Raw genomic sequence first — 14,468 nt, 5'->3', positions numbered from 1 at the left:
TGATTGTAATTTGCTCCTGAACACCTTGGATGAATGACAGGATAAACGATAATAAATGTAGTGAACGTAAACCTTTATAAAAACTGAGCTCATCATACATTATTCATTTTCAAAGGACGTTGCTGCTCGTGGATTAGACCTGCCACAGGTTACCTGGATTGTACAGGTAAGCTTTTCTTTCCTTTATTTCCTGTGCGCGTGTGTGTTGTGTGATTGATGGGTGGAGGGATCAATCTTCAACATCACGGAAACCTGGTGCAGAGCTCTGGTATGCTCTAGGTTGTGCATCAGAAGTGGGCAGGCATCAGGCGTGTTGATTCTACTTAGGTTTTTAGCTAGACCTCTCAAGATCTAAAATCAGCCTCTGGCATAATTATTTCCCAAAGGTCATTTGCTGTGCAGGATGGTTCTTAACAGGAGAAACTGGAAAATTGAGCCTAGGACTTTCTGCATGCAAAGCAAGTGCTCTGTGATTGAGCTACACCTCCATCCCAAGGCAGCGTATTTTGGGGGCGGGGGGCGGGCGGGAATGAAATCCTGAAATCCTGTAGATGTGCTGCCAGTCACCAGCTAGGTGGACCGAATGCTCTGACTCAGTCTAAGGCAGTTTCCTATTCTAGGCATCAGAGCAAGGACATATCCCAGCCAAGCAAAACTGCTCAAATCAGGGCAAGTGAGGGGTGTAGTCTGGGGAGTGTCCAAGGGCAGAGAGGCCTGGGAGGCTGCATTCAGCTTCCCTACCTCTGGCATACAGGCACACACTTGCCCCCGTGTATGAGCATGCACATCTCACCAACATACTCTTCTAAACATAAATGCTTTCGCCAGTCCTAACAGCAGGTGTTCCACTGGCCTGTAAATAAGAGAGCAGTGCTTTTCTGCCATCAGATCAAGGGTGGTTTAGAAATTTATTAAATAAAATAAATGCTGCCTCCTTCCCGAATGGTCATGCCTCTTTTCAGGTGCAGGATTGGCTTGCAGGTTGACACCCCCCCCCATATTAGATGACAGTGTTGGAGACCCTGGGGAAGTTGCTGCTTGTCCAGAAGGCTTGGCTCGGTCATCCGGATAAGCCCGAGGAGAGACTTGTGGGAAGCAATTAGCTTACTCTCTGTGTGTCTCGGGTGGCCCTGCAGCCTGTCGAAGGCATGCCAGAGGGCACAGGGAAAAATGATGGAACGGGGCTGTTGCTGATCGGTCTTTATGTTTCTGATGAGGGAATAAGGAGACGGTAGAGTAAGCTCATACAGTGGTACCTCTGGATGCGAACAGGATCCGTTCCGGAGCCCCATTCTCATCCAGAAGTGAACGCAACATGCGCGGGTCGCGATTCACCACTTTTGCGCACGCGTGTGCCGTCACTTTGACCGCAAGTGCGAGTGGCGAAACCTGGAAGTAACACGCTCTGTTACTTCTGGGTTGCCGCAGCGTGCAGCCCAAAAATACTTATCCCGAAGCTACTTCAACCCAAGGTATGACTGTACTAGATAGGAACATGGGAATCTGCCTTATTCTAACTCAGGCCCTTGGTCTAGCTAAGTACTGTTTACACTGACTGGCAGCAACACTTCAGAATTTCAAACAAGGGGTCTCTCCCAGCTCTAGCTGGAGATGCCGTTGGGGACTGAACCTGGGACCTTCTGCATGCAAAGCAGATTCTCTGCCACAGAGTCTATGTGGTGCTTTCCAGGAACATAGGAAGCTGCCTTATATGGAGTGAGACCCTTGATCTATCTAGTGCAGTTTTGCCTGTACTGACCAGCAGCAGCTCTCCAGGTTTTCATGCAATCATAAAATCATTGAGTTGGAAGGGATCCTGCAGGTCGTCTAGATTCCAATGCAGGAATCTCAGCTAAAGCATCCATGGCAGATGGCTGTCCAACTCTGCTTGAAAATCTCAAGTGAAGGAGAGTCCACCACCTTCCAAGGGAGTCCATTCCACTGTTGAACAGCTCTTACTGTCAGAAAGTTCTTCCTGGTGTTTAATCGGAATGTCCTTTCTTGAAATTTGAATCTATTTGTTGAGGTTCTAGCCTCCAGAGCAGCAGAAAACAAGCCTCCATCTTCCATGTGACTGCCCGTTAGATATTTGAAGATGGCTATCTCCTCTCCCCTCAGACTGCGATATCTCCCAGCCCTGCCAGGAGATTTCGGGAATTAAACCTGGAGGTTTCTGTGTGCAGAGCAGATTCTCTGGCACTCAGATACGGACAGTTCCCCCCTCCTCCAAAGAAGGCAGTTCAGAAATTAATTTAATAAATATGGTGCCGCTACAATATGACACTCACCTTCAGGTGTCATTTGAGTTCTCTACCCTTGATTCCTTTGCTTGCTAATTAAAAGCATAAACTGGAACCTGTTGCAAAAAAGAAGATGTGTGTTTTGAAATGATTTTTTTTTGGGGGGGGGAGCAGAAACCCGATTCGCACATATGAGTGATTGCCCCGTGTTGTAGTCCATCCTAAGGAATTGACCTTGCATGTGTGAAGCGGTTCTGCAAGTGTATGGAATGCAGCTCCCCCCCCCCCCCCGTTTGTCATTTTTTAACATTTTTGAAGCGTGCACTCAGTGTACGGTACATATACGGTAGCAGTGTAATGTGTGAATCAGCCATCAAATGCCATGACACTGTAAAGCTAAGCCTATGTAAATGCATCTCTCTGCTGAGTAGCAGGTCTCGGAAAGCTTTAAGCAAGCCAATTACTGTATACTTAAGCCAATATAATATTAAGGGGAACCAACTCAGGTGCGCTCTCTGGGTTTATTTGTCTCGCGCCTATGGCGAGCAGCTGATGCATATTAAGAAAGGAAGCAAATAGGTCACTGATGCCCCCCCCCCCCCGCATAGAAACAAATTTTGTTTTTTTTAAAAAATTGGTGAGAAGACAGCTTGGCCAATGTGTCATATTCATATGTCAAAAAAACCCTTGTTACCACTGTAGCTGTGAATGATGGTTGCGGGGATATGAGGATGATGGGTTCTGATAAGCCATTTCTTTCCTTGGAAAAGGAAGCTGATATGACCTGGGATTTATTTTTCTAAATGACCTCAGACACAGCACTCTCTCTGATAATTAACCAATCATGCAATCTGTTAATTCCTTTTCTTCCCCTCCACTCTCCAAACTTCCTCTTTCTCTCTCTCACACACATTATTTTTTCTTTTCTTTTTAAAAGTATAATCCTCCAGCTTCGCTTGCCGAATACGTCCACCGTGTTGGGAGGACAGCTCGGATTGGCAGTCACGGGAACAGCCTGCTCATCCTTACACCTTCAGAGGCGGAATATGTCAACTTCTTGGCTTCTTGCAAGATTAAGTGAGTCACAAACTCCCCCCCCCCCCCACTCCTCTCCTCTCCAACCAAACTTCCTAGCTAAACCAATAATAAGGTATCTGCACTGCTGTGTCTCATTACAAATGGATGGTAGTTGCTACCTTCTTTTTAGAAGGATGCTTTTAATGACAGCTGAAGTATGATTCTCAAAGAGTTTTTTTTAAAAAAAATTCATTACAAAAAAAGAATTAATGAAATTCTCAGTTGGTTGGCATCCTTGTGTCTTAGGAGACAATTGAGGAATGTGCCTTTGGGGGTAAAGGCAAGCAAATGGAAGGTTGCAGCACCTGCTGTGGCTGTAGAGACCGATACGGGAGAAATGATGATGATGATGATGATGATGATGATGAAAACAGTGCTAGTCCTACTCACAGTAGACCCACTGAAATTGGTGGACATGACTAATGTGGGCCCATTAATTTCAGTGGGGCAATGCAGAGTAGAACTTAGTTAGACACAACCGATTACTTATAATAATTAATTGTTATTAATAGTCCATTAATAGAGACCATTGCATGGAAGCGAGAAGGTTTAAAACAACAGGAGAGGTTTGAATAGATTGGGGAGGAAGAAATACTGATTTGTTTATTTAATGTTTTAACAAGGAGATATAGTGGAGATGGGTACAACACAGAAACCAACACCAAAAAGCTTACACAACAAAGCTGTTCTCAGTTCCCTTCTAGCTGTACTGAAATCTTGCTTAAGACCACCACTTTATTCCTCTCAGTGTTTTTCTATCCATGCCTTATTAAAACCTCTGCCATTGTTTTATACAGTCATACCTCAGGTTGAAGTAGCTTCAGGTTGAGTGTTTTCGGGCTGTGCTCCGCGGCGACCCGGAAGTAACGGAGCACATTACTTCCGGGTTTCGCTGCTTGCGCATGTGCAGATGCTCAAAATGACATCATGCGCGGAAGTGGCAACATGCGCAGACGCAGCTTGCGTTCGCTTCAGGATGCGAATGGGGCTCCGGAACGGATCCCGTTCGCAACCAGAGGTACCACTGTACTGCAACTTTTTCCTTCTCATTGTCCTTCCGTCCCTGCTTTACTCAAAGCTCCCCCTCTTCCTTTCCTCAGCTGCCGCATGGGTAAGTGATAAAGTAGTGCTAAAATATCACTTCACTCCTGGTAGCAAATGTTGCCTTCAAGATGAAGTTCCAAATAGAATGTAGTAATTTACAGCAAGTATTTTATTAACAAGCACACACTCATGTATGCACACCATCCATCACTTAGCCTTCTCTAACTGAACGAGCTTGCTTTTAAGATGCTATTCATCTTAAACTTGTAGGAACATAAATCTGCAGATGTAGGAGAATAGGGAGGTGGTGGTGTGGAAATGGTGGTGGTCTGTTTGCAAGGGGTAAAAGGAGGCAAAGAGGAGGGGGAGAAGGTGCAGATGAAAACGGGGGAGTGCAAAGGAGGAGATGCAGAAAAGGACAGCAGGGGAGACGTGCAAATGGGGACAAAGATGAAAATGGAGGTATGAGAGAGGCTGCAGAATAGGAAGAGAAACAGAATAGGAGGTGGCCTCATAACTGAGTAAAAAGTGAAAAGAGTACTCAGTAGTTACAACATGTGGTAGAGGAGGAGACTTGTTGGGTTATGCCTTCTGGATTTGTATGTGTAAAGCTTTTCTGTTGATGGGAGGCCCCATCTTTACTGATGCGATAACTTTTCCCCCATCTAAGTGGAACCTGCAACAAAATGTTGCAGTGCGGTGATTTCCTGTTCAGGGTGCCAGCCAGTCAGCCATGTCCTCTACCACTATAATCCATTCCATCTCCCCAGTTGGTCTCAGTTCCCCATCATTTCCCACCAGGAGTCAGTCGCCACAATTCCATGCCCCCTGTGTGTGTTTGGAGGTGGGGGGTGGGTTCTTCTTAAATATTTATTGTACTCCTGCAAGTCTTGAGATCTCACCAAGCCTGCTGCTACTTCACTCTTCTTCAAAGATGGTGCTGTTTGGTTCGATAAACTGGCCTAGGATAATCAATTTGCTGTATACTGTATAGGATTAGGTGGTTCAGTAGCTCTAAAGTGTTCCACAATTTCTATAGATAATGCTGGGATTTCATTACTATCAATGGCAGCAATAGTAATAGAGAGGGGTGTGTGAGGTAGTGTAAGATAGCCTATTGTACAAAGGTGAATTTTTGCATTTGTTGTTCCTCCCACTTTTGCCTCTAGCCCTGTTCGTCATGGGCATGAGGCCTCTGAGAAGTTGCCCAGAATTGAATGTGCCCTTGAGCTGTAAAATTTTCCCACCCCAGTTAGAAAAGGCTCCCAGTATCTCCCAGGAGGACTGGGGGGAAATCTTAAGGGGACAGGAGTCGGACCCCTTTGTTGTGGGACAGGACCTTGGGTTAGTAGAGTGTTTATAAAGTCCTCATTTCAGAATCCATGAGCCTAATTAGGACAGGTAGGTGCTTCTTACTGTGTGATAGTTATCTATGTGGAACTGGATTATCCCTGTGTGTAAGTAAGAAGGGACTGATAGCAGGCTGTGGGCTTAATGGATTACAGATCAGATCCGGATAGACAGTTCCAAGCCCAGGGCAACGCGTGGCATCAAATCTAATTGCCCTTTCCGTTCATAAATGGAGCCTGGTGGAAATTTATCCTGACAATTTCAGTGTGGGAAACGAGGCAGAAGAATGGCCATGTGCTGGTCTGGCGCATAAACTATTGTGCTTTGAAAGCAAAGCTGTTCCGCCACCTTCTGAAAGGTTGGTCGCCTGCCTCATGTCTCTTTTTTCGCATGCCTCTTGTCTCTTTTTAAACTAATAAGCTTAATGATGTAACTGACAACAGTAATAATACGATTTGGGCACATTCATGGCAGATAGCAATTTGCTCTGAGCTAACTAACGCGAACAAATTGCTTTATGTGTCTGACAAGGTGGTCTCTAAGTCCATGAAAGCTTATGCTGTAATAAATTTGTTAGTCTTTTTATTTATTTAGAGCATTTGTGTCCTGCTCTTCAGGTGAAAAGAGTCCCAGCACGATTTACATACAATCAACTAAAACATGACCATTCCCACGCAAAGATTTAAAATCTAAAAGATGCAACACAAAAGGAAAAGGTGATGGAGAGGGAAGAGGAAAAAAGCAAATTTAGGTACCACTTTTGTGGACCAGAGCCCACTTCATCGGATTCATGAAATACTATTATTATATTGACAGATACATTGACAGGTACACATGGGTGGAGGGAGAGAAGATGTTAGCAGTGTCATCATGTGGATATATTATACAAGGAACACAAGACTGTCGTAAGTGCTCGTTCTGCTCAGAGTAGGCCCACTGAAATTGATGGACGTGACTAACTTCAATGTGCAACCCACAGACTGTGATAAAGCTTAAATGTACATAAGAGCATAGAATGAGCTCTGCTGGATCAGGCCAATGACCCATCTAGTCCAGCATCCTGTTCTCACAGGGGCTAACAAGATGCCTGTGGGAAACCAGAAAGCAGGACCTGCATAGAAGAACACTTTCTCTCCATGTGGTTTCCAGCAACCGATACTCAGAAGCATTGCTGCCTCCAGCTGTGGAGGCAGAGCATAGCTGTCTTGGTTAGTAGCCGTCAATAGCCTTCTCCTCTATGAATTTGCCCAATGCTTTTTTTAAGCCATCCAAGTTGGTGGCCACCATTCCCTCCTGCAGGAGTAATTCCATAGTTTAACTATGAGCTGCATGAATAAGTTCTTTCTTTCTTTCTAGTACATTTTTGGTAAAATTATATATAGTCATTGCTCAGAAAGCAGCATCGTCGCTTACATACAGGCATTGGTAAACCAATGAATACCTATAGCAGGATTTAAAAACAGATTCAGGCCACAGGTGATGGAACTGAACTTCTCAATAAGCTGTAATTCAGCAGTTTCACACTGGAAACCGCCCTCCCCTTTATCTTGTTCAAGACTGGCTTCTAGCAGCAGAATGTTCTTGCAGGACGAAATGTTAGATAGGAAACTGCTTTACTGAGTCTGACCCTTGCTCCTCCCTCTGGCTCACTTTTGTCTGCGCTAGCTGACAGTGGCATCCAACGCCTCTTGTCCCAATATCAATTACAAGATCTTCAGGTGACCATGAAGATGGATAAGAGGCACTTAAGAGACTATCTCTTTAGGTCCGATGCAGAAAGGGATCTAACTGTGATTGCTTCTACCAAGAGCTCACCATGGTTCCCACTTATCAAAATGGAGTATGCCCAAGCCAGATACCTGACAAAGCTCCCACTTGCCCTACTAAGAATCGCTTTTACAGAACTACGATTCCAAACGATGCCCTTGGCGGTGTTGGATGGACGGTACAGCAAAGTACATTACGAAGAGAGACTCTGTCTGTGTGGACAACCCTGCGTTGAGGACCTGTGCTAGCTGATAGCAGCTCTTTAGGAGTTCAGACTAGGAGTATTTCTCCCACCTAGAGATGTTGGGGATTGAACTTGGGACCTTCTGCATGCAAAGCGGGTGCTCTACCACTGAGGTGCAGCCCTTCCCCACACAATAGTCTTTATAAAGGGCTGCATTAAGTAGGAACATGGGAAGCTGCATTACACTGAACCATACCTTTGGTTCATCTAGCTCAGTTCCTGGGAATCGGGAGTGAGAAAAGGGCTGGTGCCCTTATGCCCTTGCTTGTGGGCTTCCCAGAGGCATCTGATTGCCATTGTGGAAAGACAGTGCTGAACTGAACAGACAATTGGGTTTCATCTCGCAGGGCCCCCTTACTCTTAGGAGTTCGTAGCAGAGGCAAGAGACAAAACCAACAATTTTGTGATTCATGGCACAGTCTAACCTGGGGAAGGAAGGCCCACCGAACCTGGCAGGACTGCCCTCTGAGGAAACATGGTCCAGATCCATCATTCCTCACCACTGCGCTAGATCTCAATAACCCCCTTTTGGTTCTTCTTGATTATATTAAGTCATAAAATTAAGATATGAATGGCAGAGCGCTTTTCTTTCTTTTTTTAAAAAAGAAGAAGTGGTGTTTTCCCCACTGCTCTGACACATTTGTGAATGAAAATGTCAAAGCCTTCCCCCCACCTCCCCACTTGACAGTGATTTCCTGGAGATATAAAGATAACACCCCCCCTCCCCCAAAATTACTCCTGCTACCCCTGCCATTTCTCTCCTCACGCTTGGCATGCTGCCAGCTTGCAACCTTGCATATAAGCGAACTTCGTTCACTCAGCGGGGAGCACGTCACAGAAAAAGGGGCTGAAGCTGGTGTGTGTGTGTGTGTGGCTTCATGCCTTCACGGGGATCCACTTTCTTTTATAAACTTCGTTAGGCAGCTGTTAGGAAATAAAGCAATTGTCTGATGAGCTGTCGGCGAGGAAGCCCCTGTGCTGTTCTTACAACAATGCAATCCTTTTCAACCCGTCTCCCCCGCAACCCCCAAACAACCGCAAGTCTCAATCGAAGGAACCAAGAGAGACATAAGCAAACACACACACACACAGCAAAAGAAAAATTACACTTTAGAGCTGACTTCCCCTCCACTTTCCTTGTCTATTTCTCCTTTGAAATGTCAGTTTCATTCCATGTGGATGCAAAAGGAAGCTAAATTTTAAAGGTGTGTGTATGTGTGTATGAGAAATCGGGGGGGGGGGGGAGAGGCAGGATTGTACAAAATGCTATCATGGTCTTAAGGGAAAGGTTAATGGAAGATAATCCAAGGTTGAGATAACAACTACAAAACCCAGTTGCACTGAGTTGATACCCAGTACACTGGGTGAGGGTTTTATGGATTGGTCTCTTGTTTGCTGCTCTGGGCTCTTTAGGGAGGAAGGGTGAGATAGGAAATGAGTAAATAATAATAATTTTTAAATGATTATTGACTATATGGAATTGTGAACAATTTTGTTTTTCACACATCATTTGCCTCTCATATTATTATGAATCTCTGTAATTTTTTTAAGCCTGCAGATGCGCCTGCCATCATTGATGAGCAGCAAACCGACCAAGCTGCCATCAGTGGTGGTTCTTACCCTCTGTAAAATGGATGCAGGGTCTGTCCTCAGAAGGATTGCTGGAAGGAGGAAGGGAAGAGGGGGGATGGCTTGGTGGCTAGCCTGAACTTAAAGCAAGAGTTGTGGGATTCAGCACTAGCAACTCTACAACAATAGCCTCATTTTAAAGACATTCCATCCCTCCTACCCCACAGAAAGGGCAATATTCAGAAACCATAGGTAAACATTTTGGCCGCATTTATGAGGAAGGACTGTAGCTACTTTCCCTACACCTTTCTCTTGGTCCTTCCCATCTGCAATATGGAGATGACAATACTGGTGTGCCTTACAGGCTCGTGGGCATTTTGGATTGTGTGTGTGTTTATGTGTGAACACATGAACACCAGGGCAAGATGGTTTGATCATATAATGCCAATCCTGACCTGACTATAATGGCTGCCAGTTAGTTTCTAGGCCCAAGTCAAAGTGCTGGTTTTGACCTATAAAGCCTTAAAACAGCTCAGGAGCTCAGTACCTCAAGAACTGCCTCTCCCCGGACCCTGTGATCATCATCTGAGGCCCTTTCCTTGTGCCCAACCCCCATGAGAGGCCCAGAAGGCGACAACATGATAACAGGCCTTTTCTGTGGTGGCTCCCTATTTGTGGAAGTCTCTCCCCAGGGAAACTCATCTGGCACCTTCATTAAATAACCTTAAGCACTAGGCAAAAACATTCCTCTTCTCCCAAGCCTTTGGCTGATGAAACAATCTATGGCCTCTTAAATGTGTCTGGTGTGTGTGTGAGGGAAAGCTATTGCGCCCCCCCCCCCCGTTATGTAATGTGTTTTTATGTTGTAAACCGCCCTGTGATAATAGATAGATAGAATAAGCACCCGGTATTTTGTGTGAAATACCTGGATGGAGGATAGAGAAAGAGTGTATTTCTATAGAAACTAGCATACTGCGCGGGTGGCGCTGTGGGTAAAACCTCAGCGCCTAAGATTTGCCGATCGCATGGTCGGTGGTTCGAATCCCCGCGGCGGGGTGAGCTCCCGTCGTTCAGTCCCAGCGCCTGCCAACCTAGCAGTTCGAAAGCACCCCCGGGTGCAAGTAGATAAATAGGGACCGCTTACCAGCGGGAAGGTAAACGGCGTTCCGTGTGCTGCGCTGGCTCACCAGATGCCGCTTAGTCACGCTGGCCATGTGACCCAGAAGTGTCTCCGGACAGCACTGGCTCCCGGCCTATAGAGTGAGATGAGCGCACAACCCTAGAGTCTGGCAAGACTGGCCCGTACGGGCAGGGGTACCTTTACCTTTACCTTTAATGTTTATATTTGTTGCTTTCTTACTCATGGCCCCGCCCACCACTGGCATGTGGCCCTCAGAAGATTTCCCAGAAGGGAAATGTGGCCCTCAGGCTGAAAAATGAAGCTACACACCTTCATTATAGCCCAGCAGAACCTGAATGGCATCGCCTTGGGCTACCCTTGATGTAGCGCTATTTTATTTTATTTTATTTTTAAAGTGCCATTTCCAGACATGATTTAATAAAATATGCGCTAAATAACAAAACATGAATGATCTTTCCATCCCTTGTTTTTCGCCTTCCAGTGTTTCAGAGATGAAGATGGAATCTGTCCTGTCCAGCTTGATGAAAGATGACCGTTTCAAGGGCAGCCAGAGGGGAAATAAGGTGAGTTCTTATGGAAGAGGGAACCCCTCTCTCCCTCCATGTTTCCTTCCTTTCTAGGGAGGAAAGTTAAAATGTTTGCAGTCCTTCCTCCTAGTCACAAGAGGCATTACTTCCTGGGATGCTCAATGAGAATGGACCTAAGATTTGGTCCACCAGCTCTGTTCTTATACTCTTCACTTAAACCTGGGTTTGAGGATTAGGTGAATGACCTGTTCTGGAGGGAGATGGGCCTCTGAAGGACCAGGTACACAGTCTGGGGGTTCTCCTCCTCCTCCTCTTCCTGTTGTTGTTGTTAAACTTATTACCTGTCCTTTACCAGCAGATCCTAGGGCTGGTTACGGCAATTCAAAATTCAGAATTTAAAACAGTCTAAAATGAATTGCAGTCCCAGAAATAAGGTGGGCCCTGAAAGCACACACTTATCAGGTGTCAAAGGCCTGGCAGAGAGGTGCATCTTCAGCATTCACTGAAAGCTGTATGGGAAAGTGGCAGCCACACGTCTGTGGTGAGGAGATTCCACAGAAAAAGTCCTCTGCAATCAGTTCATGGTGAAGAGTGGGATCTAAATTGGACATTTCATCACCTGAGGATGCTACTGTTTGAGGAAGGTATAGTGGGAAAGATTAGTAAATGTCTTCCCTGCTACACACCTTCCTTAAGTGTTTCTACCTGGCTGGAATGTGTCCATGGACTCTAGTAATGCCTTTAGCTTGCCTGGGTGGAGGATTGTGTGTGTGTGTGTGTGTGAGAGAGAGAGAGAGAGAGAGTCAATTAGCATTTGTTCCTGCACCCACTTTTGCTTCTCTCTCTGCCTACTGCTGGCATGGGGCTGCTAGAAGGTTGCCTAGAATGGAATGTAGCACTTAAGCTGAAAAGGGTTCTCCAACCCTGGTGTAAAGCAAACTATTTGCTTGCTCATCTATGGTGAGTCGGAAACTCCGTTTAGGAGATGAGGCTTGGAAAGCATTGCAAAAGTGGCTTTTTTCTTTTTGGCCCAAATGACTAGCATCAATACATGTTGCCCATTGTTAGCTACTGGGGATTGCCTTGAACAGCTGTGTTCCAAAGTTGACCTTGACCTTGCAGCAGATCAGAAACTACTTATTATTTCTGCAGAAGGTTCCCTGTCCCTGGTATCCTAGAGCCACCCAGTCAGCATGGAAAGGGACCTTTTTTAGCCACTGAGAAGAAGTTTCCTGACCCTTTGTGCTGATTAGAGCTGATCAACTTGGAAACTGAGTGTTCTGCCTTCTTCCAGTTCTTTGCGTGCTTCCAGTTTTTTCAGTGCTTCCAGTTTTTTTCAGCTTTACCGAATGAACCTCATCATAGCTTTCTCTCCTTGCAGAAGGCTTCACTGATGTCCATTATAAATACCCCTTTAGAGTGTGTGTGTGTTTGGACTTCTCTGAGGAGCTGATGGAGGAAAAGATGCCGAAAGCACCTGTAAAATGTATTTTTTATCTTTAGGCACATGAAATATATATGCGGCCGCGTCTGGGTGTGTGAATGTTCACCGGCCTACAAAGAGAATACATTTGATCTGCCTGCACTTTTTCTGCCAGGCTGGGGGAGGCTCCGAGCGGGGGGCATGCTCTGTGTGTGAGAGAGAAGCTTGGAAGGTGCAGGGCAAAAAGTTGCTAAAAACAAAAATCTTCGTTTTGTATGTATCCCTTTAAAAAAAAAAATCAAGAGAGAAGGCATTGCAGTTCTCACCTTGCCTCCTGCCCACCACCAACTGGAAGGAAGATGCCTCCCTTTTATAGTCAGGACAAATAAAGTCCTTCATGCAGCGCATAGTTAAACTATGGAACTCACTGCCACAGGAGGCAGTGATGGCCAACAACTTGGAAGGCTTTAAAAGAGGATTAGACAAATTTATAGTAGAGGACTTTTTAATAAAATAGCGTCAGTCAGTTCCAACAAAACCTGTACATGGTTACATGCTTACTTCAGTCGCATCTAAAAAGAAAAGTTGCGTAGGGACTCTTAATCCAATAACTGAATCATTGAATGTAAGCATGAATGGCTGGAGGTTTTACATTTAATGTCGTGTCTGTTTACTTAGCTGATATACAGTGACCACACCTTATCATGATATATATAGCTATATTATTATGTGAGCCAGTGTGGTGTAGTGGTGTAACATCAGGTTAATCTCTAAGCTAATCAAAGAGACATTCTTTCAATATTCCAAATTTTGATCTATATAGTTCTATAGAGCCAGTGTGGTGTAGTGGTTAAGAGCGGTAGTCTCGTAATCTGGTGAACCGAGTTCGCTTCCACGCTCTTCCGCATGCAGCTGCTGGGTGACCTTGGGCTAGTCACACTTCCCTGAAGTCTCTCAGCCCCACTCACCTCACAGAGTGTTTGTTGTGGGGGAGGAAGGGAAAGGAGATTGTTAGACGCTTTGATACTCCTTCGGGTAGTGATAAAGCGGGATATCAAATCCAAACTCCTCCTCCTCCTCCTCCTCCTCCTCCTCCTCCTCCTCCTCCTCCTCTTCTTCTTCTCAGAGTGAATGTATTTATTTTGACCTCTGCCAACCCTCCTGTGTTGCATTAGGTGCTCAGAAACAGCTGAACCCCAAACGCCATCAGAGATGGTCCTTTGGAGTCTTTCCAGTGGGAGGCTATATCTAAACAGGCATCTATCCTAACTTACGGATCACAGCAGGGTATGAATGCAGGGTCCAGCTACAGCAGGGGTGGGGAGACTCAGGTCCAGGGGCCAAGCCACACTCCTTACTGGACCTGCATCAGGTGTTTTTGCCTGGCTGTGTCCTGTGATGTGACCTAGTTCCTTGACAGTCCCTCTTCAGTCTACCTAGATGAAGGATAGATGGGTGAGTGTGTGCAGAAACTAGCCTGCTGTAGAAAGGTAAATTCTACATTTGCATCTGGCCCGGCCCACCACTAGCATGTGGCCCTCAGAGGGTTGCCCAGAAGGAAAAGTGGTCCTCAGGCCATAACTGGTTTCCCATTCCTGAACTGCAGCTTCCTGACATATGATTTTAAACTGGGGATGGGGAACCGAGGCTCCTCCCAGACTGAGGTTGCTCCACAACTCCCACCATCCTGGACCACTGGCCAGGCCTCCCCGCAACATCTGAAGTTGCCTTTATACTGAGTCAGACCATGGGTCCATCCCGTTCAGTGTTGTCTGCATTGACTGGCAGCATCTCTCCAGGGTTTCAGACATGGAGTTTCTCCCAGCCCTACCTGGAGATTGCCAAGGATTGAACCCAGGACCGTCTGTATGCAAAGCAGTTGCTCTCCCATTGCTTTGTGGCCTCTCTCCCCCTTGGGATATATAAAGCTACCTTATATTGAGTGAAACCCTTGGTCCATCTTATTCAGTGTTGGATACATGGGCTGCCAGCACCTCTGGGGTTTCTGGCAGTCTCTCCCAGCCCTAGCTTGCAACGCCATTGGGGATTGTACCTGGGCCCCTTCTGCATGCAAAGTAGGTGCTCT

General features: G+C 45.9%; 1 protein-coding gene across 2 annotated transcripts in view; it reads left to right on the top strand.

The window, feature by feature from the left end:
- The window catches only part of DDX31 (DEAD-box helicase 31), a 64,923-nt gene that overhangs the window by 25,088 nt on the left and 25,367 nt on the right, over nt 1–14,468 (top strand). For both annotated transcript variants that reach the window (XM_083485115.1, XM_083485116.1), the window contains exons 15-17: nt 116–166; nt 3,178–3,317; nt 10,914–10,995. In XM_083485115.1, the coding sequence (XP_083341241.1) occupies nt 116–166; nt 3,178–3,317; nt 10,914–10,995 (273 nt within the window). The remainder of the gene's footprint in view (nt 1–115; nt 167–3,177; nt 3,318–10,913; nt 10,996–14,468) is intronic.

Source organism: Podarcis liolepis (assembly GCF_965112155.1).
Source record: "Podarcis liolepis genome assembly, chromosome: Z".
NCBI lineage: Eukaryota > Metazoa > Chordata > Lepidosauria > Squamata > Lacertidae > Podarcis > Podarcis liolepis.
This window is presented reverse-complemented; position numbering and strand designations above follow the sequence as displayed.